Here is a 27,185-nt window from a genome sequence, read left to right on the forward strand (position 1 = left end):
CAAGGAGGGCAGCGGATCTTTCTCTTTAAAAACAGTAACAATCTGATGAAATTTTTTAGTCAAACTTTTTAACAAAATGGCTATGAGATCTTCTTCTGGTACTGAAGCTTCGACATAAACAAGTTGAGTTCTAATACTCTTCAGTCTATTGGCTAAAGCTGCAATATTTTCATCTTCATGCATGCGGATGGAATATAATTCCATTTTTAAACTCATTTTTGAATACTTAGCTTTGGCACCAAAAAGCTTCTCTAACTCTATCCAGGCTGCACTTGAAGAATCAACATCGTCCAAATAATGAATAAAATCGTCTTCTAAGGAGGTTAGGATAATACCAAAAGCTTGTTCGTCTTTCCTTTGTAGCTCAGCAGATAGTGCCCTTGTAACTGCAACGGATGTTCCAGATTCGTTAGTTGCGAGACGCTTGACCACGTTCCGTAAGCTTTTGCACATCAAATAGCCTTTAACTTTGATCTGCCAAGTATGGAAGCCGGATCCGTTGAATTTATCCACCTTTGAGGCCATATTCGATATGTCAAGGATATCTTGGTCTTGTTTGCTATGCTTGCAAATAACGTTCGTCGATCTTCGTTAATGGATTACCTTTTAACACATTAGTGGATCCGTAGCATAAAATAACCAAGAAGAACTGACAGTGACTGAACTTCATTCAATAGCCCATTTGCTGGAAAATCAAAATAGGGTTAGGCTTTCCATCAATCGAAGTCTTACTTGATGTGGCTAATTTTCTTTCAGCAATGGCTTTGTGTCTCCTATCCCCAAGATGGTGGTCTAATGCCTTGGTGTTCCACAAAGTCGGCTTGGAAGGTGAGAAGCACCTCTTCCATAGGGGTTGGCCAAGAAGTAATGGGCGGACAGGCTCAAAAAATAATAAGCCTTGTGTGAAAGTCAATGCAAAAATACACAGCGAATTTTTTTCTGCTCTGTAGACGACGCCGAGATGATGAAGGTGCTTTGCAGCAGGCTAAAACCACCAAACCAGGGGTCGCTTAGGTGTCAAAGTTTCACCACATGGCCGGGGCGACCATATATGATGCTGCTTTTGTTCAGTTTCGTTGCAGCTCGACAGACGGCTTCCTCTCTCTGTAAGCGGCCGTACCCGTGAGGGTGGAGTCAAGAGCCGAGGCCTGGTAGGCTCTGATACCAATTGTTGTGATAGCGGCTATGGAACCATGGTGGTGCAGATGGAGATGCAGCAGAAGGCGAGAGAGAGAGAGAGAGAGATAGAGACAGAGAGAGAGACAGAGAGAGAGAGAGAGAGAGAGGTCGACAAAGCTTAAAACGCTACTACTATAATTCTATTAATGAGAAGGTCCTTACATAGCTTTGGTAAGGTGATAGCAACCACACCTTTTTCTTCATGCAAACTCAACACATTTGATGGCCTATAGCTGTATGCTTTGAGTCCTGTTCTCACGGGCTAACCGACACGGGCTTGAACCCAACAGAATTTACAAGTTGTATAGTACGGCCGGACTCATTAGCATCTATATACATGCTCTTTTCCCTGTAGGTGAAGTAGATTATCCTTTTAGGGAACTTCATGTTGGCAGCCATGCGATTGAACCATGGTGCCCCTAGGATAACATCCTCATGTTGGAGAGGAGAGATGAAAAATTCATCTTTGTCAACGTAGCTTTGGACATGAAGTCTCAACTTCCCAATCAAGGGAGTAACGGAGGCTTGCTATCCCTTGAAAGCTCCATCTGCAGTTACAGTATCTCCCATCTCAAAAGCTTGAATGCCCAACTTAGTGGCCAACTTCATTGATATGAAGTTGTGAGTAGAGCCAGGGTCAAACAGGATGCTCCCTTACCTTTCCCCAAGCATAGGAGAGAGGTGATCCTTTGCATTGAGAATCCTCTTTTGGAGCTTCAAACGTGGAAGCTCTAGGAGTCTCATTGCGGGCATTACTTTTGGGGCAAGAACGATAGCCATGTCCTTGCTCCCCACACTTAAAGCATTTGTGGTCCTTACGAAAAGCTTCTAGCTCTTCACGAGAGAGTTTATTTTTACATTTGTAAACTCCCTTCTCCTTGGACCGATTGTTATTGGAATTGCCTTGGGAGAGTTTTGGGCATCATTCTTTCCTTTTGCATCATTTTTTATCTTTGTTTTCCATGGGCTTGGCATTCCTTTTAGCCCCTTGTTGCAAATTGATGCGCAAAGCATAGTATGATGGATTACTTCGGTGATAGTAGCAAGCCGTTGCGAGTTGCTTTTGCTCGACGAAGTCTATTTTTTGAAAGACAGTAGCCTTGAGATGTAAATACCAAAACTTGTCAACATATTTATGGATAGACTCGTTGGAGAGCAACTTCAAACTTTGCCATTCGGTAAGCACTTTCTCCTTTGCATCGCTTGCAAAGAATTGCTTCATGATGGAAACTCGTAGAGTTTTCCATGTCTTTGAGGCTTCGTCGTTCCCACGAAGGCTAGCCCACCATTGACGAGTAGATTTCTAGAAGTGCATAGCTACATGGCGTAGCTTGGAGGACTCCGTGAAGCCCTCGTCTCCAAAGGCCGCATCAAATTGTTGGATAAAGGCCTATACTTTGTCAGTAGCACCAAAGGTGACATCATAGGTGAGAAAAGAGATACTCTTTCCTCCCTCTTTGAACTTCTTTAGCTTTTGGGACCTTTTGCAAGCAGGGTAGGATTTGCGATGTCCTCTTCTCTTGTATTCTCTAGGAGAATAACCGTTTCTTTTGTCGAAAAAGGAGGAAGATGAAGAAGAAGGAGAAGAGGGTGACCTCTTTCTTGCGTTTCTCTTCCTTTGTTTCCTCTCTTCCCTTTTGGAGCGACGAGGAGAAGGACTATAGGATGATCTTTTCCTCTTGAAAGGAGCTAGGGATCGTCGAGACCGTCATCTTTGTGGAGCCACATCTTCAAAGGAATTCAAGGATTCACTTCTTGCTCGTTCATTGGATTCCTCCTCTTCTCTTATCGGAGGATTCTTCTTTTGGGAGTCTCAAAAAGAGGCTTCCTAAGCTCTCTCTCTCTTCTTGGAGAGGAAGGGAAATCCCATAAGCATGAAGTTGTTTGGTAACTTCGGCTTGCAAAGCAAGGTTGCCCATAGCTTGTTGCAACCTAGTAACAAGATAATTAACAAACATTGGGGCATCATCAATAGCACCTTCATGTGCAAAATCAAAGTTGTCAATATTCATTCTACTCTCTTGATTATTGTCAGCCATGCTAATTGAGCTTATGTATAAAATACTTGGTGCTTTGGTACCCTCAAAAACTTTAGTTGCTACTCTTCTTTACCTTTGAAAATTAGTTCTCAAGCAGCCACACCCGTGGTTTAGTGACTGTTGATTACAAAGAATTGTGGAGAGGGTCTAATATTGCTCGATTGAGGTTCTTGTTGAGCTTGCTAGTAGCTTAATAATGGTTAAGCCAAAGGCAAGCCTTGAGAGACTCCATTATTAAGACTATAGTTCCCAACGATGTACCTTGAACTAAGTCCTTTTCAACCAAGATAATAGATTCCTGACTTACCCTATTGCAATGAGCAGCTCCAACCTTTCAAGAAAACTTAAGGACCTCTCTTCTTAAGCCAAAAAAAAACAAACAAGTCTCGGGTTGAGAGGACTACTAGGATTGTTCGTGCAATGATAAAAATTCTTCTCTTCTTCTATCTTTCTACAGCACCCACACATACGCACGGGTGTATGTATGTGATTGTGATTATGGCTCTACAACATGCATGCGAATCAATGATTACATCGTAGTGAAGGCGACGAGAGTACTCAATGTGTAGATAGATTATAAAATTGCCATGGGTCCGAAATGGTCAATCGAAGACTCAATGAGAGGACTCGAGGAGTCTTACACTTTAGAGAACTTTAGGGCTAAAAAAGCACTTTCACTACCCTCGCAACCTTGCCCATTCAGTTGTGCGAATGTAGCTTCCTTCACACTCCACGAAAGAAGACAACAACATTGCTGAATGCTGCCACCTTAGCGGTTATTTTGTTCCTTTATTGAAAATTTGGGGTTGGGAGACGAGACTAATTGACACCCCTTTCCCAGTGGGGATCAACGGTGGGCATGTAAGGTGCATCCATAGCCGTCCGATGGACAAGAGAAATACTTTAAGATTCTAAGGAATCTTTTTTGCCTTGGAAAGACAAAAACGCCACTTGGGTGAGGCACTAGGGTTCGAACTCTCCACCTCGAGCTCTCTGATCCAATGCCTCGTCATTAAGCTATTTGTCACACACACACACACACACACACACACACACACACACACACACACACACACACACAAACAAACAAGTCTCAGGTTGAGAGGACTGCTAGGATTGTTAGTGCGATGATAAAACTTCTTCTCTTCTTTTATCTTTCTACCACACCCACACAGACGCACGCGTGTATGCATGTGATTGTGATTATAGCTCTACAACATGCATGAGAATCAATGATTACATCGTAGTGAGGGCGACGAGAGTAGTCAATGTGTAGATAAATTATAAAATTGCCATGGGTCCGAATAATGACAAATGGTCAATTGAGGACTCGAGGAGTCTTACACTTTAGAGCACTTTCGCAAGGGCTAGAAAAGCGCTTTCACTACCCCCGTAGCCCCGCCCATTGGATAGTGCGAATGTAGCTTCCTCCACACTCCACGGAAGAAGACAACAACATTGCTGAACGCTGCCAACCTTAACGGTTATTTTGTTCCTTTTTGGAAATTTGGGGTAGGGAAACGAGACTAATTGACATCCCTTTCCCAATGGGGATCAATGGTGGGCATGTAAGGTGCATCCATAGCCGTTCGATGGACAAGGGGAATAATTTAAGATTCTAAGGAATCTTTTTGGCCTTGGAAAGACAAAACGCCACTCGGGTGAGGCAATAGGGTTCGAACTCTCCACCTCGAGCTCTCTGATACAATGCCTCACCATTAAGCTATTTGTCAGTAGTTGAAAGAGTAGGGGGTACCCAATGAAATCAAATAAAAAACTAGAAGGAATCATCGGATACGGACGAGGGTACTTTGTCGAGCGATGCGGCAGTCAGGGTGTGTGGGCGAGCTAGCAGACAACGGAGCAGGGGCCACACAAAAACTGAGGGTGATGAGCAGACGGAGAGGAGGTGCGAGCTGCAGAAGTGATGCAGCTGTAGAAGATCCGCAAGCCTGCGAGGCTGGCTATATAGATTTTATAAATTTAATATACATGGCTTTGACATCCGAGCGCAACTGTGGTTGTGGTCTACAGCAGTTCACAAATCATCCTCGCTCTGCAAGCCCGTGTTCAACTCTCCAACCCCATTTTAGAGGGCGACCCTTTATTGAGGGTTATGAGCAGCTAAGGTAAGGTTGGATTCTGAGGAATCTTGGGACGAATGAATAAATAGAAGAACCTGTCAGTAGGACCTTTCTAACAAAATAAAACACATAAAGAATATGTTGAATATTGACGTTTCTGTTGATCAACAAAGAGATCATATCTGGATCACATCCTATGCCTAGCTCACATGGTGATCACATTTTGATTATAACAAAATCACATTGTGATCACATCATGTGATGATCATGTTGTAATCACAATTGAGCACAACCGCGACCCAACAATGTTGATGAATGTTGCCCCATCGTTGGATTGTTGCCCACACCTTTTGACTATGACCATTGATCCCTATTGGGGTGTTCCGTGCCAATTAGTCCTAGTTTTCCAAGTGCATTTCTGCTCTACTTTTGTAAAGTTTTGTCATCCAGTTGACTAGTTCAGACTCTTGCCGGCCGTTTCAGTGTTTCACCCACCTCTTGCAAATTGCAAGAAGACACGAGCACACTCGTCTCTGCTGTTGCGTGGGGAGCTAAAATCCTCACACTTTACATATAGGTTCACACCCATCCCCCGAGCGCCCGTGCTCTCTCTCTCTCTCTCTCTCTCTCTCTCACACACACACACACACACACACGCAGTTACACACATACAGCAGCACACACGGACACGGATACGGGCGCAGTTGCAACTTTCAGAAAGAGCGTCATTCCTTTCTCGATCCTGAGCGCTGTTATCAGTCCATAGCCTGTTTGTGTATGTCTTCTAGCTGTAAAGCAAATGGGAGCTCCGACACAAGAGCGGTATGATGAGGCAGGACCATCTTGCTTGTCCTCTTTCACCTGTGGGCTCTTCACCTGGCCCTCTTCCTCTGCTAAAGTCGGCAGCCATTCCGCTCCAGGTATCTTGTTGTGTCAATTTCTGGCTGATTGCATCTACTTTGGGCGCATATTTTTTTTGCCGTGAATGTTTGGAGTATCTTTTGCAATTGCAGTTCTGTAATGTCAGTCTCTTGATGTTTGTTGAGACTTAAGGCTCAACGACAGATGTGTATGAATCAGGACACAGATAGTGGTGCGGATGAATGTTCCTTTGATTGTTTTGTTTGCATTTTATCCTGAGAGACATGCTGGGTTAGTGGCACAGACGTACAAAGCACACATATACTTCACTTCATAAATCTAGATTATGATTCACGGATATAAGTAGTTCTCATTAGTACATTTGAATTGTTTCATTTCAGGGGCTAATGCAGACGTTCTTAGAAAGATCGAGATAAATGCAAATGAGCCGACCATTCTGTCACCTTTAGAGGATGAGCGCCTGTTTTCACCTGCAAGGAAATTCCAATTCAATGATTTGAAAAGTGCTACTCGAAATTTCCGGCCAGATAGTATTATTGGAGAGGGAGGCTTTGGTCATGTTTTTAAAGGTTGGATAGAAGAGCATGGCACGGCACCAGCAAAACCAGGGACAGGACTGGTGGTGGCGGTGAAAATTCTCAACCCGAATGGGCTTCAAGGGCACAAGGAATGGCTTGTAAGTTCTTTGACATTCGTCTTGTTACTTTCATTACAGAAATGTGCTGTAATCTGTGTAGGGAGCTAGAAAAAACCACTGAGTATATTGACAGAAGACTGTAATAGCGGTTGACACTGCAGATGTGTGTATCCCAACTTGAAGGTTTCGTGCAAGCATATCCTCTCTGGTCGGTCCTAGCAGAGCTTTGAGTGCCTCACTTTTATAGTCCCTTGGTGTCTTGCTTTCACAAGGCTTCAAAAGCCTGACTGCTGTTAATAACTGTTACAAAAGTCGGCTTTCAGTAAATGTTACCAAAAATGCATCTCCACGCTGAAATCTGCTGTGTCAGCCTTGCCATACAGCTCCTCGCAATTTGTGGCACAAAATTCCATTGCAAATCACGACAGATTTATGGGCTACGGGAATCTGAGATTAGTGTTCTTTTCGGGTGCCACTCGGCCTCTGCTTATGTATGCTCTTCCTCTCACGTCCCTCGGGTGATGCTAGGTCATCCATTTGTACTCCCCCCTCAGAGAAAAGTAAAATTGCCCTTGATCATACGTGCAAGAAGAAATCCGATTCTTGAGCAGACACTGTCGTTGTGCATGCATGCCAATGACGATCCCCTCCAGATAGGACATTCTCCAACATTCATCAACACAAAATCAATTAGATGTCACTACTCATCTCATCCGTTTTGGAACTCTTGATGTTCTAGAGTGATGATCTATCTAGTCATCTTATCTTTCAAACAATACATGAACAAGGATATAATAGATTTAAAAGAATTCAAACAAGGTCATCAAACAATAATCTTCTGGAAGCTGCTCATGAACAGTTAGTGCACGTAGCAGGATTTTTAAATCAGAGAGCCTTTTGCAGGGTAACCTCTTGCTATGCCGAGTACATTCTATAGAAGACCCAGTTTCTTGTAATACTTGCCTCCCTTTCAACTTTTGGCATGAGTTCGTCGCATGTGCAAGCATTTCAGATTTCGACGATTTTCAAACAAAGTGTCCTTGAATACAAAAGCTTGAAAATCTAAATCAATCAAATGAGCCCTCGGTCAATCTTACCCAAAGTGAGATTGGCTTTCCGTCTTGTTGTAGAGTAATGAGTCGTTGAATGCAATGCTGGCATTGTCTTGATGATGCCATGACATGCTTAACAATGTATCACAATGTCCTTAGCTTCTTAATATTGTGTCGTGGTAACCTTGGATACTTATTGGAAGAGGTTAAATAAGCGGTGTGGTCTTGCTCGTATCTCCAGTGATAAGTTCGGGATCTATTTCTAAGCCAACTTGATCATAGTTAACTCCCAAAGAAATTAAAAGTCAGTACGACTAAAATTCTTTGTAGCTCTAGCTAGGATCAAAGAACATGAGTACTTTGGTACCCTAAATCTTGCCATAGGCCTTGTATAACTCCTTTCAGGAACTATGAAGTTTGTGTCAAAGTCGACGATGCGGAAACGTAGAGACCAAGGGGAGTGAGCACGAGAGAGAGAGAGAGAACGAGTCTCCTGAACCAATCAACCTTGGCAATGAATAATTGAATGTGTATACAATGGAGGCAAGGGGTTGCTTATATAGCAATCCTGGTAAATTGCCCTTGTTAAAGTTTAGGCATCTCAAGTGAGGTGTCCAATGTGATCCCATTATTTAGTTTGTCTTTTAGGTATTTATTTTACTTATTTGTCAAAGTCTTGGGTCCCTCTCTGCAGCTCATAGTGGACATCAATAGTGAGACCAAGTCGATGAAGAAGCTACCATGGATACCCCAGAAAGTGGCCACCAACTGAACAGTGGATACACCTCGGTGTTGCTCTCCTCAACTTTGTACCTGAAAGTAATGCCATCTTAAGCATCGGTTGCCTTTGTAGAAACTTTGAACTGTAGACCACACTACGTCCAATAATCCCCATTCGTGAACTGTGAACACATCACATCCAAAATATAAAACTCCAAGATAATGAACTGCTGGAACACATCCTGTCCATAATCTGACCAACAACAATGAATTGGCTAGCCCATCCATAGTGTTTTAGATGTCTGATTGGTTCCGTGCCAAATGCATGTGCCTTGAACTTCGACCTACGGGTCCAAACGCCAATAACTTGAACTCCAACACAAGGGTCCAAATTAATATAGGGAGCATTGCTTGTCCCTCTCTGCCACTCACAAGCCTCTCTCTGGCTGAAGCTAGTTGTGACACCTGTTATTTGACTAGAAATTTGATGTCGAGGCCAATGTGGCCACCGCCACGAGTGCCATGTCGATCTCCTCTGCCAAATCTTTATTACCGTAATCTTTGTCCGGCTTGCCTTTGTCCTTGTTTATCTGTGAGTTCCTGCTTTTGCCTTTGGCTTCAAACTCTCGAGCTAAACAAAGCGTCCCATCACAATCATGACAGTGGTCATACCTCCCGAGTACCAATGCAGCTAATTGAGTACTGATATTGCCATCCGTGTTGTAACAAACTGCTGACGTATCAAAGCCTAAAGAATGGAGCCAACTTACAGATGTGGCCGAGGGGCCTAAACCCTAAGAAGAACAAGTAACAGAAAAAGTCCTACCAACTTATGGGGACCCCGTTCGATGGGGCCCCAGTGACATAAAGAGATTAAAATAAAGCAGGACCTGCACACACACAATAACTGATGACGTGGCAGATTTTCGAAATTTGCGTTGATATGATGATGTGGCAGGCTGTACGGATTTCCGCGTTTTGCGCTCGCTGACGTCTGTCAGGGATGCTTGAGAGTCAGTCGCCGCCTCCTGGATCATCGTCTCCATCATCGCTAGAAGGCTCTAGAAGAATCTAGAAGGATCTAGGAGATTCTAAAAGTTTCTAGAAGCATGGAGAAGATTCCGGAAGAATCTAGAAGTTTTTGGAAAGCTCTAGAAAGTTGAAGAAGGATGTAGAAGGTTCTAGAAGAACTAGAAGGATCAAGAAGTTTCTAGAGGCTTCGAGAAGATTCCGAAAGAATCTAGAAGTTTCTGGAAAGCTTTAGAAAGTTGAAGGAACCAGAAGGTTCTAGAAGAACTAGAAGGATCAAGAAGGTTCTATAAGATTCTAACCTCCTCAAGAAGAACCTAGAAAGTCCTAACCTCCTCAAGTAACCTCCTTAAGCACTAGTATAAATAGGGGTCTTGGGCCACAAGCCCCTCAGTCTTGCCAACACCAGTTGTGAGCCTCCTATGAGGAAATCCCTCTTCTAGTTCTTATGTTCAAGTCTTGTCCTTGCAATCAAGCCTTGTCTTGTACTCAAGTCATGTAATTTAAGTCTTGTATCTATCTCTCTTAATAAAGTATCAGGTCTTATAATCAATATCAAGCTTATCATCAAGTCCAAGTTCTTGTACATTGTGAGCGCCTCCTCTTGCTCTCTTCTAGCTCTATACGCGCTCATAACAGTTTGGCAAGACCACCGTCTCTTAATCTTCTCAAGCCATCATGGAGCCGATGATGGAAGGTGTCATCAACGCATCAAAGCATCCAAGCTCAGTTACAAGAACTTCGCGAGAGTAACGCTCAACTTCGAGCAGGGCAACCCCTAATCTTGGGACCGGCGTTCCAAAATCTTCAACGTCAAATTCAAGAGCTTCAAGAGACAAGCACACATCAAGCACAAGCTGCAAGATCTAGCTATTCTCAACAACATACGGAGCCGAAGGTCAGCATGTCTGAAAAGCTTGATGGGACTAGATCAAAGTTTAGAGGTTTTCTCCAACAAGTTCATCTCTTCATTCGAATGCAACGAGAGCGTTATCCAGATGATGCCTCTCAAGTAGGCCTTATTGGGACCCTCCTCTCGGGTACGGCTCTCTCTTGGTTTGCTCCCTTACTTGAAAAAGAATCTCCTCTTCTTCATGACTTTGAAGCTTTTGTGCGGGAGTTCTTTGCAACCTTTGGGGATACTGATAGAGCAAGGGTTGTTGAAACCAAACTTAGAAATCTCCGCCAAGGATCAAGACCTGCATCCGTCTATGCATCCGAATTTCAACAGCTCACTTGTGATCTGACTTGGCATGAGGAATGTTTCATTAGCCAATTTCGGTGGGGATTAAAGGATGACGTAAAAGATATTTTATTGACTATGCCAAAGGTTCACACACTAAGCGAGTTCATCTCTCAAGCAATAGAATGTGAGAATCGACTATTTGAAAGGAGACAAGAGAGGCGTCGTGGGGCACCATTGCGACCCCAAACAGAAGTGACACATAGTGGCTACACACCTCAGCAGGGCCATGAATCAAGCATTGAGCCCATGCAAATTGATTCAACACGGTTTCAATCTCTCTCAGATCAGGAGAAGCAAAGGCGATGCATTAATGGCTTATGTATGTATTGTGGAGATCAGGGGCACATAGTTCGACAGTGTCCAAAAAAGAGAAGGATGAAGGTTCATGGTGCAATGGCCTTAACGTGTTCGGAAAACATGGACGTCCAACCCAAATAGAGACCGACCGGTTGGACAAAAGACAAGCAAAAAAAGGTCTCTTCCTTCCCGTTGATTCCACTTCAAGTTTTATGCTACCAGTCAAGATCCATATGCCGGGTAGACACATGGATTGTGAAGCATTACTAGATTCAAGCGCAATGGCGTGCTTCATGGACAAAGAATTTGCAAAAGAACAAGGCATACCACTTGTGGAGAAGTCTAATCCAGCAACTATAGAAGTCATTGATGGTCGTCCCCTCGCTTCAAGGGATGTCAGGTATGAAACTCGCCCCATAGAAGTAACACTGCAGGAGCATGTTTCAAGGATAGCGTTCAATATTATACAAAACCCAAGCAGTCCAATTGTTATTGGGCTACCGTGGCTTGAATTACATAATCCTGACATCGATTGGAGGGCTCGGAGAATTGAACCACGAAAAGTCCAAAAGAAGAAGGGAAGGCATAATAGGCCTATATATCTTGGAGCCAAGGTCTTCATGCGTGTAGCCAAAAAGTATCAAACTTTCCTGATTTTTGCAACACCAACCGACACGTCGACAACAAAAATCATGGAGGCATTGCCACGTCAATATCAAGCTTACAATGATGTTTTTGAGAAGAAGAATGCAGACTTCTTACCGGAGCATCGACCCTATGATTGTGCTATAGAGATTTAGGAGGGAACCCAACCCCCTTTTGGCCCAATATACAAGCTATCTCAAGATGAATTGGTAGAATTACGGAAAAATATTGATGAGAATCTTGCTAAGGGGTTCATACGACATTCAAAGTCCCCAATAGGAGCTCCAATACTCTTTGTAAAAAAGGAGGACGGAACTCTCTGGATGTGCGTGGATTATAGGGGCCTCAACAAGATCACCGTCAAGAATCGTTATCCCCTTCCCTTGATCCCAGAGCTTCTTGAGCGCCTTGGCAAGGCAAGAATATTTACAAAATAGATCTTCGTGGTGCTTACAACCTAGTCAGAATCAAAGAAGGTGATGAATGGAAGACAGCCTTTCGGACAAGGTATGGCCACTTTGAATATACTGTCATGCCATTTGGTCTCACAAATGCCCCAACTGTTTTTCAACATTTAATGAACGATATCTTTCGGGAGTATTTGGATTTTTTTGTGGTAATATATTTGGATGGTATCTTGATATTTTCCAAGGATCAAGAAGAGCATGAGTACCATGTACGATTAGTGCTTGAAGAGCTTTGTGCATGAGGGTGATATGCAAAGTTGGAGAAGTGCTCTTTTCATCAATCTAAGGTGGAATTTCTTGGTTATATAGTTTCTGAAAAGGGAATCTCCATGGATCCAAAGAAGGTTCAAACCATCCTTGATTGGGAGACACCCACCTCGGTAAGAGATGTTCAATGTTTCCTCGGATTTGCAAATTTTTATCGTATCTTTATACAGGGATACTCCAAGGTGGTTGCAGCACTCACAAGGTTGATAGGCCATAATAAGTTTGTCTGGGACTCAGAGGCCGCGAAAGCATTTCAGACTCTCAAGCAAGCTTTCACGACCGCACCCATTCTAATTCACGCAGATCCTACAAAGCCTTTCATCCTAGAAACAGACTCTTCAGATTTTGCCCTTGGCGCTATTCTATCCCAAGTAGGAGAGGGTGGTCGAGTACATCCAGTGGCTTTTCATTCCCGCAAGTTCTCAGCTGCAGAAATCAATTATGAAATCCATGACAAAGAGCTCTTAGCAATCATCGACTCCTTCGACACTTGGTGTCACCTACTTGAAGAAGCTCCTCATAAGATCACTGTCTATACAGATCACAAGAATTTGGAATACTTCATGACATCCCGCGTCTTGAATCGTTGCCAAGCTAGGTGGAGTGGTATCCTATCAAGGTTTGATTGTCTCATCTCTTATAAACTTGGCCGTCAACAAGCTAAGCCAAATGCCTTATCAAGAAGATCCTACCTTGCACCTAGAGAAGTCGACGCAGCATTTGATCAACAAGAGTCTATGATTTTGAAACCTGAGTAGCTTAAGCTAAATGCCACCATGAGCCAAGCTTTTGAAGATTCTACTTTTCTTTCTAAGGTGAAGAGTGCAAATTGCCAAAGACCCACAACCTCTCCTCAACCAATCACCCACAAAGTGATGGACAAACAGAGAGAGTAAATCAAGTTTTGGAACAGTATCTCCGCTGTACTATCAATTATCACCAGGATAATTGGGTCGAGCTCCTACCGCTAGCAGAATTCTCCTATAATAACAATTTTCATGCCTCCACCCGTCACACTCCATTCTTTGCTAATTATGGTCAACATCCCAAACAGGAAGTCAAGAATCCAGCTGCTATTTATCTTACACAACAATTATCTACAATTCACAAAGAACTTTCAATTCATATCAAAGAAGCTCAATCCAAGTATAAGGAAAGTGCAGATCTCCATCGCATGCAGCATCCAAAATACAAAGAAGGGGATAAAGTGTGGCTCCTCCGACGAGATGTGCGTTCATCTCGTTCCTGTCAAAAGCTTGATTATCGAAGGCTTGGTCCGTTTAAAATTATCCGTCAAGTCAATCCAGTCACCTATCGACTCCGATTGCCCTCATCCATGAAAATCCATCCGGTCTTTCATGTCTCAGTCCTAGAACCTTGTCACACATCTAAGATCAAAGGAAGAGCCCTACAACCACCCCCTCCGGTGGAGATTCAAGGACGTGACGAATATGAGGTCGAGAAAGTCCTAGATTCTCGAGTTTCGCGTGGTAGGACTGTACTCGGTGCATTGGAAAGGCTATGATGTTAGTGAACGTACCTGGGAACCAACACACAATCTACAACATGCATCTCTCAAAGTCCAAGAGTTCCATGAACAACATCCATGGAAGCCCAACTCAAGGAACACCACTGCTCCTTGTGGAACTCGTCGCTAGAGGAGGGGGTAATGTCATGGATGCTTGAGAGTCAGTCGCTGCCTGCATCATCGCCTACATCATCGCTAGAAGGCTCTAGAAGAATCTAGAAGGATCTAGGAGATTCTAGAAGTTTCTAGAAGTTGGAGAAGATTCCGAAAGAATCTAGAAGTTTTTGGAAAGCTCTAGAAAGTTGAAGAAGGATGTAGAAGGTTCTAGAAGAACTAGAAGGATCAAGAAGTTTCTAGAAGCTTGGAGAAGATTCCGGAAGAATCTAGAAGTTTCTGGAAAGCTCTAGAAAGTTGAAGAAGGATCAAGAAGGTTCTAGAAGAACTAGAAGGATCAAGAAGGTTCTAGAAGATTCTAACCTCCTCAAGAAGAACCTAGAAAGTCCTAACCTCCTCAAGTAACCTCCTCAAGCACTAGTATAAATAGGGGTCTTGGGCCACAAGCCCCTCAGTCTTGCCAACACCAGTTGTGAGCCTCCTATGAGGAAATCCCTCTTCTAGTTCTTATGTTTAAGCCTTGTCCTTGCAATCAAGTCTTGTCTTGTACTCAAGTCATGTAATCCAAGTCTTGTATCTATCTCTCTTAATAAAGTATTAAGTTTTATAATCAATATTAAGCTCATCATCAACTCCAAGTTCTTGTACATTGTGAGCGCCTCCTCTTGCTCTCTTCTAGCTCTATACACGCTCCATAACAATGACGTGGCAAGCTGTACGGATTTCCGTGATTTATGCGTTTTTGGGTTTGCTTTTGGACTAGAAGCTTTTGAGTTTTGAAGGCTTTTCACTATAACTGCTTTTCAGGCCAAGGGCTTTTAAATATGAGGTTAGGGCTCATTCTTTGTCATGCTTTCTGGAGAAGGTGTAGAGTATGGAGTACTGGCTTGTACTGTGTTGATGTAATATAAAGAAATACCGAAAGGGACGTCAAGGTTTGGGGCCAATACTCTCTGGGGTGGAATTCCGCCACTCCGTGTCGCGTGTCGTCTCTCTTTCAGTTCATTTGTTATTGAAGTGCTAAAAGTCTGTTCAGTCTGTTCTTTTCTATTGGCACGTGGTGCCCGTCTTGTGACAGTGGTATCAGAGCATCAGGCGTGTACTTTTCTGAAAGCATACCGGTCCTACAAAAGAGAAGACAGAGCTATTGATGGATTTTTATTCGAGGTATCTTCGCCCTCCGACCTTGGTCTTATTAGCCACTCCCACCCTTACTTCATCGCGCATCGGGCGCGCTCCCGTCTTCACCGCTCATGTCTTACAAGGCATAAGCCATTAAGATCACTTGCAAAAGAAGGATCCAAGATTTGTTTCGAGTCACTGTTTTTCTCAGAAAATTTTGCCCGAAGTTATATGGTTTTTGACATCTTCCTTCGGAGTGCAACTTCTGGTAGAGTGGAATGCCCTAGCATATTATAACTTGAAATTTCTCGACATCTCTCAGTAGATGTCGATTCACGAGTAGATGACGTGAAGGTTCGATGCGATTGCTATCTTAGGACTACCATCGCCGCCAAAGAAACACTGTCTGTCCAAGAGTTGATAGACCATGCTGTGCTCGACTACGACCTTATGGAAGCAACCTAACCCTAATTCTTGGTGCAGGTTTCAAGATGGAAAGTCAGTCGACTTTTCGAGCTCGACTGATGTCGATATTGCTTTTTAAGTTTGAGTTTTGTTTGATCTTGTTTGATGATCCTGTTTGGAATTTGTTTGAAATGGATGGTATCTGTTTTGAAGCTGTTTTGGTGCCGATTTTGTAAGGTGCAGTGGAATGAATGTTGTATTTTCTCAAGATTAGTGATCTATATTGCTCAAGGTTCCTTTTAGTTCTTAGGGAAGGAGAGAGCCTTCCGTCTTTATGGAGAGTGCTATGATCACGAACAAAGTGAGTGGATATTGTGTGTGCAAGTGTATGAGACTGAGAGAAGAGAGAAGAGAGATACGACACCCGAGAGTTTGTAAAACCCTCCTCCGAAGGCCCCCCTCTCGTCTACTTTGATTGCACAAAGGTGTACAATGCGTATGCAATGGATAGATGCAACTTGGACTATGCCGATGACGACGACGGTGATGATGACGACGACTTAGGGCTGAAATATGTGGTCTTCTATTCGCTGAATTTTGTGGCTGTTTCGGTGGCTGAAAATGACTGTTTTACTGCTGTCTTTATGGCTGAATATGATGGGTTTGTCGAGGGTCATGCTGAAGACAAAAACGCTGATGATGAAGCATGTTCAGGCTGCGTTTTTCTGCTGTTGCTGAAGGCTGAAAAAACGCTGGCTATGGCAGTAGTTCCCATGCTGAAAATCGCTAAAATGACAGGTTTTTGCTAGCGTTAGTAAATCCTTGCATTGGCTGAAATCTCAGAGTAAAAAACGCTATTGGCTGAGGGTTGTTGGTCGCGGGAAAAACGCCAATGGATGACACTTGCTGGCGATGGTTGCCAGTCCTTCAAACAATACCAAAATAATTCAAACAAGGCCTAATGAAGACAACCCTATAGTTCAACAAAAAAAAACTTTCAATTTCTCATGAGTTGTCGCTACCCGCGGACTTCTTCTGTTTAATTAACAGATCCTTTGCAAAGGATTTATTTGCTAACCGCAAATTGTGCAACCTTTCCATCTCGCTAACCGCGAGGCATCCCGCTACCCGTGAGGCATCTTGCTAACCGTCAGGCATCTCGCTACCCGCAAGGCATCCCGCTAATTGCGAGGCATCTTGCTAACCGCAAGGCATCCCGCTAACCGCAAGGCATCCTGCTACCCGCGAGGAACAAAAGATAGTTGCTGAGATAATCCCCGTGGGAGAAAACGCCAAAGGAAGGGAGTGGATGGCGATGCTAAATGTAGAGGATGGCTCACCAAGGGATGACTTGGGGAGGTCTTGTTGAGAGAGGGAGGGAACACCTGCTGCTTGGGGAAGCCTGTTGTGCTCTTTGCTCATCTACCCTATTGTGCTAACTTGGGTTTGCTTATATATTAACTTATCCAATTTGCCCTACTGAGTACCCAATAAAAGTCACTTAATAAATAATGAAAATAGAGAAAAATAGGATAAAGTCACTTGAAAAATTCCCAAACTGACTCTGATGGAAATGCTTATGCTTATGCGGTGTGCAACTAGAGGTATGCATCTACACTCAGTGATTGGGCATGCACGGTCTACGAATAGACTCACAAAAGTGCCAGATCACTTCTAATCTAAACCGACTGAACTGACGGGAACCCTGCTATGGTGTAGCTTGTCCACGGACACAGGGTTGGGATGTGTCATGTGATAGATTTGCATTGTTTGACTCTGGTTTGATACTGGTTTCAATGATTGGTGATTTTACTCTTGGGTGGAGAAGTGAGAAATACTGTTTTGGTATTGTTTGAACCTCGGAACGACGCAGGCCGATGCCCGGGGAGCGTTTCGTTGTATGCTAGAAAACCTCCGAACGACGCAGGCCGATGCTTGGGGAGCGTTTGGTTGTATGCTTGAACCTCCAAGCGATGCAGACTGCGGTCTGGGGAGTGTTTGGTTGTACAGTCCTCTGAGCTCATGGCCCGGACCTTTTTAGGTTATTTGCGGGGGGAGTGACGAGGTAGTCGTTGAGTAGCTTCATACCGCAGACCGTTTGTCTTGGAGGAGTGCTCAGCGGCGCTGTTTGTTGTGTCTTGTAACATGCATATGTAAGCATTTGTGTTGCATTGTGATGTGCCAATTACTGAATATTCCTAATTGGATGAGATTGCCTAGGTATGTAATTTTAGTGCATCAAGACACCCGTGGAAGATCAGTATGGTCTCGGTGTGATGGCTAATTTTACTACGCCGGAATATCAAGAGTTCCGATTTGGACGAAAGGAGAAGCTAACTCCTTGATCAAAAGAGCCAAAAGGAGAAGCTAACTCCTTGATCAAAAGAGTAGAAAGGAGAAGCTAACTTCTTGATAAAAAGAGCAAACTGATTGTCCCTTGGAATGTCCCTTGGAAATTTTTTGAGCTAACTTGAGTTGTTTTGCAGATATGTTGTAATCGCGGATGATTACTCTCTTTCAAGAAGGGGAGATGTAACAAACTGTTGACGTGTCAATGTAACCGGCCTATTAACTTCAAAAAAAGGACGGTAGACTTTACTTCAAACCTTGATTTAGCTTTCACCCATTATTAGTCGTCTATTCTACCTGTGCTATAATGACACAAGAGAGGGGAATGGGATACAGATGCTTTCTGAGAAGACCGACACTAGACTCGCCCCTAAATTAGGCGCCCCTTTCGGTATTTCTTTATTCTTTAACAAAGGGACAAGCTGCCCCGCACAACCTTGGCTGAATTTCAACTGTTCTGGCCTGATTTCGGCAGCATAACTGTACTAGGACCCTTCACAGTCAGTATCCCCACGCATTAGATGACTTTCCCGACGCATATGGACACTTTGCAAAACCTGGCGAGAATCTGCAGCAGGCTGAATTCTCTGTTTTCTGCCCCGAAAATGCGTCAGATCACCTGTACAGCGGTCCCCTTGCGTCCCCGAACCTCCTGGGGGTATAAGGGTCCGTTTAGGGCCGAAACCCTAAACCTGCAAAAATACACAGCAGGCTGTAATTCACTGTTTCGGGCTCCGTTTCGCGTGCCGGTCGCATCCGTAGCAAGTCCTCGAGCTCCCACACCTGTAGGGCTACTTGCCCTTTGAATCGGACGGGATTTCGCACGTGAAACCTCTCCGAATTCACCTGTACCTGCGGGGGATTAGCCGCTAGCTAATCCAATACCTGTGCAAGAGGCTCTTGCCTCGGCAATCGCGCATGAATCCACATAACTGTACATTGGTCAAATGAAAAGCCCACTAGAGGGGCATAACCATAAAGAATAGGGGAGAGAGAGCAGTGAGAGGTGTGCAGGTCATGACATCCTGCACCTCACTGTACATAGAGGGTAAGCCAACACTCCATTGAAGCTCTCCCACCTGTGACAGCACTAAAAAACGAGCTCACAGCTGAAAATCACGTTTTTGCCTTCTCTTTAAGTAGTAAACTGGCCTCAGAGTGCCAAGTGTCACTCATTTGTGCATTTTTCCGCTTTAGATCCTCGGGTCTAAAAATATCTCACCTGCAGCCTCTGTTGACTTGGCCCCAGAGTAACAAAATGATCCCCATGTCAAACTGTATGTAATGACGCGAAGACATTTTGCCGTCCAAAAATAGCAGTCCCTAAAATTTAGGAGTTTCTGCCATTATATTCTTTTAGGTCATCTGACCCTCTTTGTACACTGCAACCACACCCATAACTGAAATGTAGCCTATGTAGCAAAGGATTCCGCTTTGGCTGGCCAATGACCCCACTTTGGCTAACCATAGTCCTTGTCCAACCTTAGTGTTCTTTAGCCCTCAGGCCTGGACTCTCTCTGAACAGTTCCACACTGGCTGTGCAATGCAAGGCAGTTAGATTTCTAGAGGGGTGTTTCCAAAAGGTAAAACAAACGAAATTCCCCAAAGAAAGAGAAAATAAACAAAAATGGAATTGCCCCACTGGCTGGTGACATACCCCCCTTTTGAAATCTCCAACGTCCTCGTTTGCACCTATGTCGTACATGGTCACAGTCAACCTTGGTGTATTCAACACCTCGTTGACACATGTACGACACATACATGCTCATTGTCAACCCTCTTCAACACCTCGTCGACACATGTATTGCCTGCGTGTGAACCCTGTCCCAATGACATAGTGGTAGCTACGTACTCTACCATTGCTTTGAGTCATTAACTTTCCAATGACAAAATGGTAGCGACGCATTTTGCCACTGTCTTTTAGTACACATTGGATCCAGTAACACTTTCGAGCATACCCAAACCGACAGTTGAAGAATGCAGTTACACATGTGTTTGGTTAAAGGCCTAAATAACCCCTTTTTGTACATTTTAATACTTTGTCTAGGTTCATATTGAACCTGGACACATTTTTTAAAGGTCACTTATAATAAAAGTGGGAAAATCCAGGTTCATATTGAACTTGGACACATTTTTTAAAGGTCACTTATAATAAAAGTGGGAAAACCCAAAACTCACTTATTGAGTTTTCCCCAAAAACGTGAGCTCTCTCTCTCTCTCCCTCTTCGTTCTGCTAGCGCTTCCTCTCCTACTGGCTTTCGCCACCCCTCTCTGCACACACACTGCACATCTTCGCGTGCTCTATCACTTGCACACACCGCCGCGCGCTCAATTGGTATCAGAGCCAGATTAGGGTTTCAGAAGCTTTGTGCAGGAGGCTGGACAGTAGGTGAAAGGCTTCTCTCACGTCAAATTTCCGCTTTCATCGCGAAGCCCCTTGCTTCCGGTGTCACCTAGGGTGATTAGGGTTTCCAAAACAGCCTAAAACAGGCTGAAATTAGGTCAAAACAGGTAAAAACCAGAAAATTACAGGTCAAAACAGCAAAACGCAGGTGTTCTAAATCGATTCCCGTGAATGCCCCTTGCTTTTCCCACTCAAAACAGGTCCATTTGATGCAAATTGATGCGCCAAAACAGTAAATTTGCAGAAAATTCAGAATTGGACTGTTTTTATGTACTCAAATTGAGGTTTATGTACGCCTTTTGTGGGTTTATGCAAGTGTGCATTGGGGATACTTGTTAATTGCTGAAATTTTCAGCACATTGTATGCAACGTGCAGTACATTGTGATCACTGAAAATTTTCAGATTTTGTGTAGACACTTTCTGCTGCATTTTTATCTGTGCAAATGGTCTCTACTTCCTCGTCGTCTGATGCCAAGAGCTTGATGGAAATCAAGCGATTTGACGGTACAGGTTTCGACCTATGGCAGGACATGATGCAGGGGATTTTGTTCCTCAAGGATTGTGAGGACGCCCTTTTGGCTGTAAAGCTTGAGGATATGCCGGATGAGGATTGGGCTAAGCTCAACAAGAGGGCAAAGGCCTATATCAAAATGGCTGTGACCGATGACATTCTGGTGGATATAAAGGGCTTGGACACTGCACATGCAATTGGCATAAGTTGAAGGCCACTTATGAGAATGCCACCCCTGTGAATCAGGTGCATTTGATGCGCAAACTGGTGAACATGATGCTTGACGAAGCCAAGTCGGCTTCTGAGCACTTACGTGCTTTCACCAGTGTTATGAGTCAGCTACAGGATACTGGGCTTCAACCTTTTGATGACAAGTTGAAAGCCATATTTTTGTTGATGACTTTGCTAGACTCTTGGAAAACGCTTGTGGTTTCTTTGAGTAATAGCCCCAACCTCACATATGATGGAGTGCGAGGCTCCATCGTAAATGAGAAAATTAGACGCAAGTCTAGTGGTGGGGAAGGTGGCAGTTCTGCTTACAATGCGAGAGACAGAAGTCAGAAGAAATATACAGGTACCAAGACTCAAAACAGGAGCAAAAGCAAGTCTAGGGATAAGGATGTGACTTGTTACCAGTGTGGCAGAAAAGGCCATAAGAAGCCAGATTGCAGGTATTTCAAGAAAGAGCAGGAAAGAAAGAAGGAATCATAGGAGAAGAAGAAGACAGAGGATAAGAAAGGGGAAAAATCAGCAGGTATCTCCTCCAAGGATTCGGAGACTGTCAATGTATCCTCTAGTGTGGTTATCACAGAGTTATCCGACAGTGAGGAGATCTTGGTTGCAGCTTCATGCCCCTCAGATTTTGTTGTAGCAAATGCAGAAGACATGCTTATCTCACGTAGAGATGTCATTGATGCATTGCTAAGTGCAAATGATGGCCTTACACAGTCTTGGATAGTAGACTCGGGTGCCTCATTTCATGTGACTCCATCTGTGGAGTGTTTTGCTTCTTATCATGCATGCAAGTATGGCAAGGTTTACCTTGGGGATAACCATGCTTGTGACATTGAAGGAATGAGCACTGTGCGCTTGGCATTAAACAATGGCCAAGAGTTTATGCTTAAAGATGTAAGGTATGTACCAGGCATCAAGAAGAGTCTATTGTGTGTTGGCCAGATGGATGCACAGGGTTATACAACCATTTTTGCTGGGGTTCATGGAAGTTGCTTAAGGGATCAATGCTCATTGTCAAGGGATGCAAGAGTGGTACATTGTGCTATTTACATGGCAAAGCTTTGCCTGGCAAGTTTCTTGCAGTGGCCGAAGTTGCTTCTCATTTGGAGTTGTGGCACAAAAGACTTGGCCATATGAGCCAGAAGGGACTTGATGTGCTCTCCTCTTTGAAGAGGGTTGATGTAAAGGGCACCAAGTTAGATTTTTGTAATGACTGTTTGTATGGTAAACAAAAGAAGTTTTCTTATTATTCTGGTGTCTCGCGCAAAGCTATTGCTCTTGATTTAATTCACTCCGATGTATGTTCAATGCTTGTTAAGTCTTTTGGTGGTGCATCATACTTTGTTACATTCATTGATGATTGCACTAGGAAAGGCTGGACATATTTGTTAAAGAATAAGAGTGAGACATTTAATGCATTTAAGAGGGTTCATGCTTTTGTGACCACGCAAAAGGGTAGTAAGCTTAAATGTCTGAGATTTGACAATGGGGGGAAGTACACGTCTGCTGAATTTCAGCGTTATTGCGAAGAATATGGGATTAAAAGAGAGTTGACAGCCCCTTATAATCCATCTTCTAATGGTGTGGCTGAGAGGTATAACCGTACTTTATGTGAGAGAGTGCGTTGCATGTTGTCCACGGCTAATCTCCCTCGTGGGTTTTGGGGAGAGGCTTTGAAACTTGCAGTTCATGTATGCAATCGCTCTCCTAACAGTACGCTAAAAAATGACATTCCAGAGGAGGTTTGGTCTGGCAAACCTACCTCTTATGATCCTTTGCGAGTGTTTGGCTGCGAGGCTTTTGTCCATGTTCGTAATGCCAAGTCCATCCAAGGACTCTTCCTAGGTTATGGGGAAGAGGGTGAAATGGGCTACAAGATAAGGTTGCCTCAGTTTAAGAGGGTAGTACGCAGCCGAGATGTAGTGTTCAATGAGGCTAAATTGCTGAAAAATGCTACATCTTCTGAAATTGACAAGAAATCGATCAAATTTCAGCCTCTATTGATGTTGAAAAAGAGCCTCAAGATGCATTACCGCAAGCTGAAATTGATAATCAGCCGGTTAACCTTGAGCCAGAGAGGTAGGACATGATTTAGATGCTCCAAATGAGGATGGACAGCCACCTGTCATGGCTGAAAATGATTTTCAGCAGCATGAGTATGCTGAAAATGAGTTGCCTCTTGATGTAGAACCTGTGCTTGAGAATGTAGATCATTGGGTACGCAGGTCTACTCGTGTCAGAAGGTTGATACAACGCTTTGACCCCTCTTTGCATCATGTTATGTTGACAGATGAGGGAGAGCCTCTTACATATAAAGAGGCAAAATCATGTGAGTTAAGCAGTAAGTGGGAGCTTGCGATGCAAGAGGAAATCAAATCTTTGCATGCAAACAATACTTGGGATCTTGTGCCATTGCCTAAAGGAAGAAAGGCTCTTCCTAACAAATGGGTTTACAAGGTCAAATGTGTTGATGGAAAGCCCAAGTATAAAGCAAGGTTAGTTGCCAAAGGGTATGCACAGAAAGAGGGGATTGACTTTCAAGAGATCTTTTCTCCTGTTGTAAAGCTTACGACATTGCGTGTCCTTTTTGCTCTCTTTGTAGTGCTTGACTTAGAATTGAATCAAATGGATGTAAAAACCGCTTTTCTTCATGGTGACATTGATGAAGATATCTACATGAAGCAACCTGAGGGTTTTGTAGTTCCTGATAGAAAGGAACTTGTATGCAAACTAAGAAGGGCATTGTATGGTTTGAGGCAGTCATCACGTCAGTGGTACAAAAAGTTTGATACTTTTATGCTGTCTCAAGGCTTTAAACGCAAGCCATTCAGACCATTGTTTGTATACAAAGAATGGAAGTCCTATAATCCTTGTGCTATATGTAGATGATATGTTGATTGTTGGGAAGCATAAGTCTACCATTGATGCTCTTAAACGTCAGCTAAATTCAACTTTTGCAATGAAGGATTTAGGTGATGCTGAGCACATCTTGGGCATGAGAATCAAGAGAGATAGAAAGCTGAAATTGCTCTTCTTATCTCAAGAAAAGTACATTGCTAAAGTACTTGACAGGTTTAATGTGGAAAGTACTTGACAGGTTTAATGTGGCTGAAGCTAAGTCACTTGAAATACCTTTACCTCCACACACAAAACTTAGCAAAGCCGATTGCCCAAAGGATGATGTGGCAGTGAATGCTATGAAGGGAATCCCTTATGCATCAGCTTGTGGTTCTCTTATGTATGCTATGGTTGCCACTCGTCCTGACATTGCCCATGCGGTGGGAGTTGTTAGTAGATACATGTCCAATCCCGGCAAAGCACATTGGGAAGCTGTGAAATGCATTCTGAGATACTTGTCAGGTACACAATCTAGGTGTATATGCTATGGCAAAAGTGACCTGAAGTTGTAGGGCTATTGTGATGCAGATATGGCAGGTGACTTGGATACCAGGAAGTCCACTAGTGGCTATGTGTTTGCTATTGCTGGTGGTGCTGTCTCTTGGTGTTCACGACTGTAGAAAATTGTGGCATTGAGTACTACTGAGGTTGAATATATTTCAGCCACCGAGGCTTCTAAAGAGACCATATGGTTGGGCAGACTTGTCAAAGAGCTTGGTATGCCTGCTAGTACTCCTGTCTTGGGATGTGATAGCCAAAGTGCTGTATATTTGGCCAAGAATGCCATGTTTCATGCACGGACAAAGCACATTGATGTGCGATACCACTTCATACGACAGGTATTGGAGGATGGTCTAGTCACCTTGACTAAGATTCACACACAGGATAAACCTGCAGATGTTCCCACCAAGAGTCTTGTTAAGGCTCAACATGAGCATTGCATACAGCTGGTGGGAGTTGGTTAACTTAAAGGCGTCATTTATGCCTACCTGTATGAAATCATTTCAAGTGGAAGGAATCTGTCCTTGTAACAACAGTGCATTCCACCACTGACTTGCATTTTTTTCCAGAAAAGTGGCAGCTTTCCTGACTTTAAATGCTCCTTCCAACAAATGCGTTGTCAAACTGTTCGAGGAAAGAGAAAACCTTTGTCCTCTCATCAAAGCCATTAAATGTGTCAATGGACTCACTGATCATCTTCTTTGTATGGCTTTAGCTTATCCATTGACTCCAAATTGTCAAAAGAGACAGTTTGCATAATGGGTACACCTGTGGGAGCCATCTGTACTCCTTGGCCAGTAACATGTTGATGTCCAGGTGTCATATTCACTGATGGGATTGAAAAACCAGCCATACCCAAGTTGCCTTGTGACACCCCAAACTGACCTTGTGTGCCCTGAAATCCTGGGTGCAAACCAATGTTTGCATACATGGGGGTTGGGCACCATGCCTTGCATACCCCTAAACACTGTTCCTGGCATGCCAAAACTGCCTTGAAGTTGATGTGCTATTGATGAAGATTGTATGAACTCCATAAATCTTGGATTCTCCATCAATTGCTTGAACATGGTCACAACAGTAACAACCTGCAAAGCTTTCTCTGCTTGGCCTGAACTCTCGCCAATTTCATGTGCAGTTGGAATAGGCTGTCTATCCTCTGAAGAGGAACCCTCTTCCTTGTTGCCATCCATCCTGTATCCAAAGAAAGACTCGTAGCCTTTCTCACCTGTATCCAAAGAAAGACTCTTGTAGCCTTTCTCACCTGTAAATCCAAAGAAAGACTCGTAGCCTTTCTCACCTGTATCCAAAGAAAGACTCTCGTAGCCTTTCTCACCTGTAAATCCGAGTTACGACCAGTTGATATTGTGCTAATTCTTTCTATCTTTTGTGGTGCGTATGCCCTATCAACTACCTCATTTTTGTGCTAATTTTTTCGATTTAATGCTTCTTTTAGTGCTAGGCTTCATTATGGCTGAGTCTGCCCTTGATCTCCGGAGTCATGACAGAAACTCAGTACGCTGAACTTTGTGTTGATGTATGCTCATGTGTGTGTGCGTGTGGTGTGTGTCGTGTTGGGAAGCATATGTTAGTACGTAGTTCTACACCCACTATTGGGCACTAACGACGTTAGTGGGGATGTCGTGGTATTTAGTCAATACTATGCATGATGGAGCTGATGGTTATATTGTCTTGTGGGTGACTACCATGGGTCTATACCTTGCACTTTCCTTCAAGGGTGAATTTGGGCTTATCCTAGATTCATCTAGGTATATTTCTCACCTGTAAATCCACTCGATCTACTCTCAAATTCTCTGTGTTTTCAAGGTCATCCCAAACTCTCTCTGTGTCTTTAACCCAAACTGACCAAGGCTCACTTTTTGAGGAAAAAGTGATTTAATCCCGTCGATGGAACCATGTAATCGGCCTATTAACTTCCAAAAAAGGGCGGTAGACTTTACTTCAAACCTTGATTTAGCTTTCACCCGTTATTAGTCGTCTATTCTACCTGTGCTATAATGACACAAGAGAGGGAAATGGGATATAGATGCTTTCTGAGAAGACCGACACCAGACTTGCCCCTAAATTAGGCGCCCCTTTCGGTATTTCTTTATTCTTTAACAAAGGGACAAGCTGCCCCGCACAACCTTGGCTGAATTTCAACTGTTTTGGCCTGATTTCGGCAGCATAACTGTACTAGGATCCTTCACAGTCAGTATCCCCACGCATTAGATGACTTTCCCGACGCATACGGACACTTTGCAAAACCTGGCGAGAATCTGCAGCAGGCTGAATTCTCTGTTTTCTGCCCCGAAAATGCGTCAGATCACCTGTACAGCGGTCCCCTTGCGTCCCCGAACTTCCTGGGGGTATTAGGGTCCATTTAGGACCGAAACCCTAAACCTGCAAAAATACACAGCAGGCTGTAATTCACTGTTTCGGGCTCCGTTTCGCGTGCCGGTCGCATCCGTAGCAAGTCCTCGAGCTCCCACACCTGTAGGGCTACTTGCCCTTTGAATCGGACGGGATTTCGCACGTGAAACCTCTCCGAATTCACCTGTACGTGCGGGGGATTAG

The 27,185-nt window shown here is 43.7% G+C and overlaps 1 protein-coding gene across 1 annotated transcript in view; it reads left to right on the forward strand.

Annotated features, from left to right (window-relative positions):
- Positions 1-5,788: 5,788 nt before the first annotated feature.
- Positions 5,789-27,185, forward strand: part of LOC147441112 (serine/threonine-protein kinase PBL34-like) — a 39,934-nt gene continuing 18,537 nt past the window's right edge. Inside the window, exons 1-2 of the mRNA XM_086482838.1 lie at positions 5,789-6,222; positions 6,565-6,860. Of these exons, the coding sequence (XP_086338964.1) occupies positions 6,102-6,222; positions 6,565-6,860 (417 nt within the window). The 5' untranslated portion in view covers positions 5,789-6,101. The remainder of the gene's footprint in view (positions 6,223-6,564; positions 6,861-27,185) is intronic.

Source organism: Adiantum capillus-veneris, chromosome 15, assembly GCF_014529385.1.
Source record: "Adiantum capillus-veneris isolate H3 chromosome 15, ASM1452938v2, whole genome shotgun sequence".
NCBI lineage: Eukaryota > Viridiplantae > Streptophyta > Polypodiopsida > Polypodiales > Pteridaceae > Adiantum > Adiantum capillus-veneris.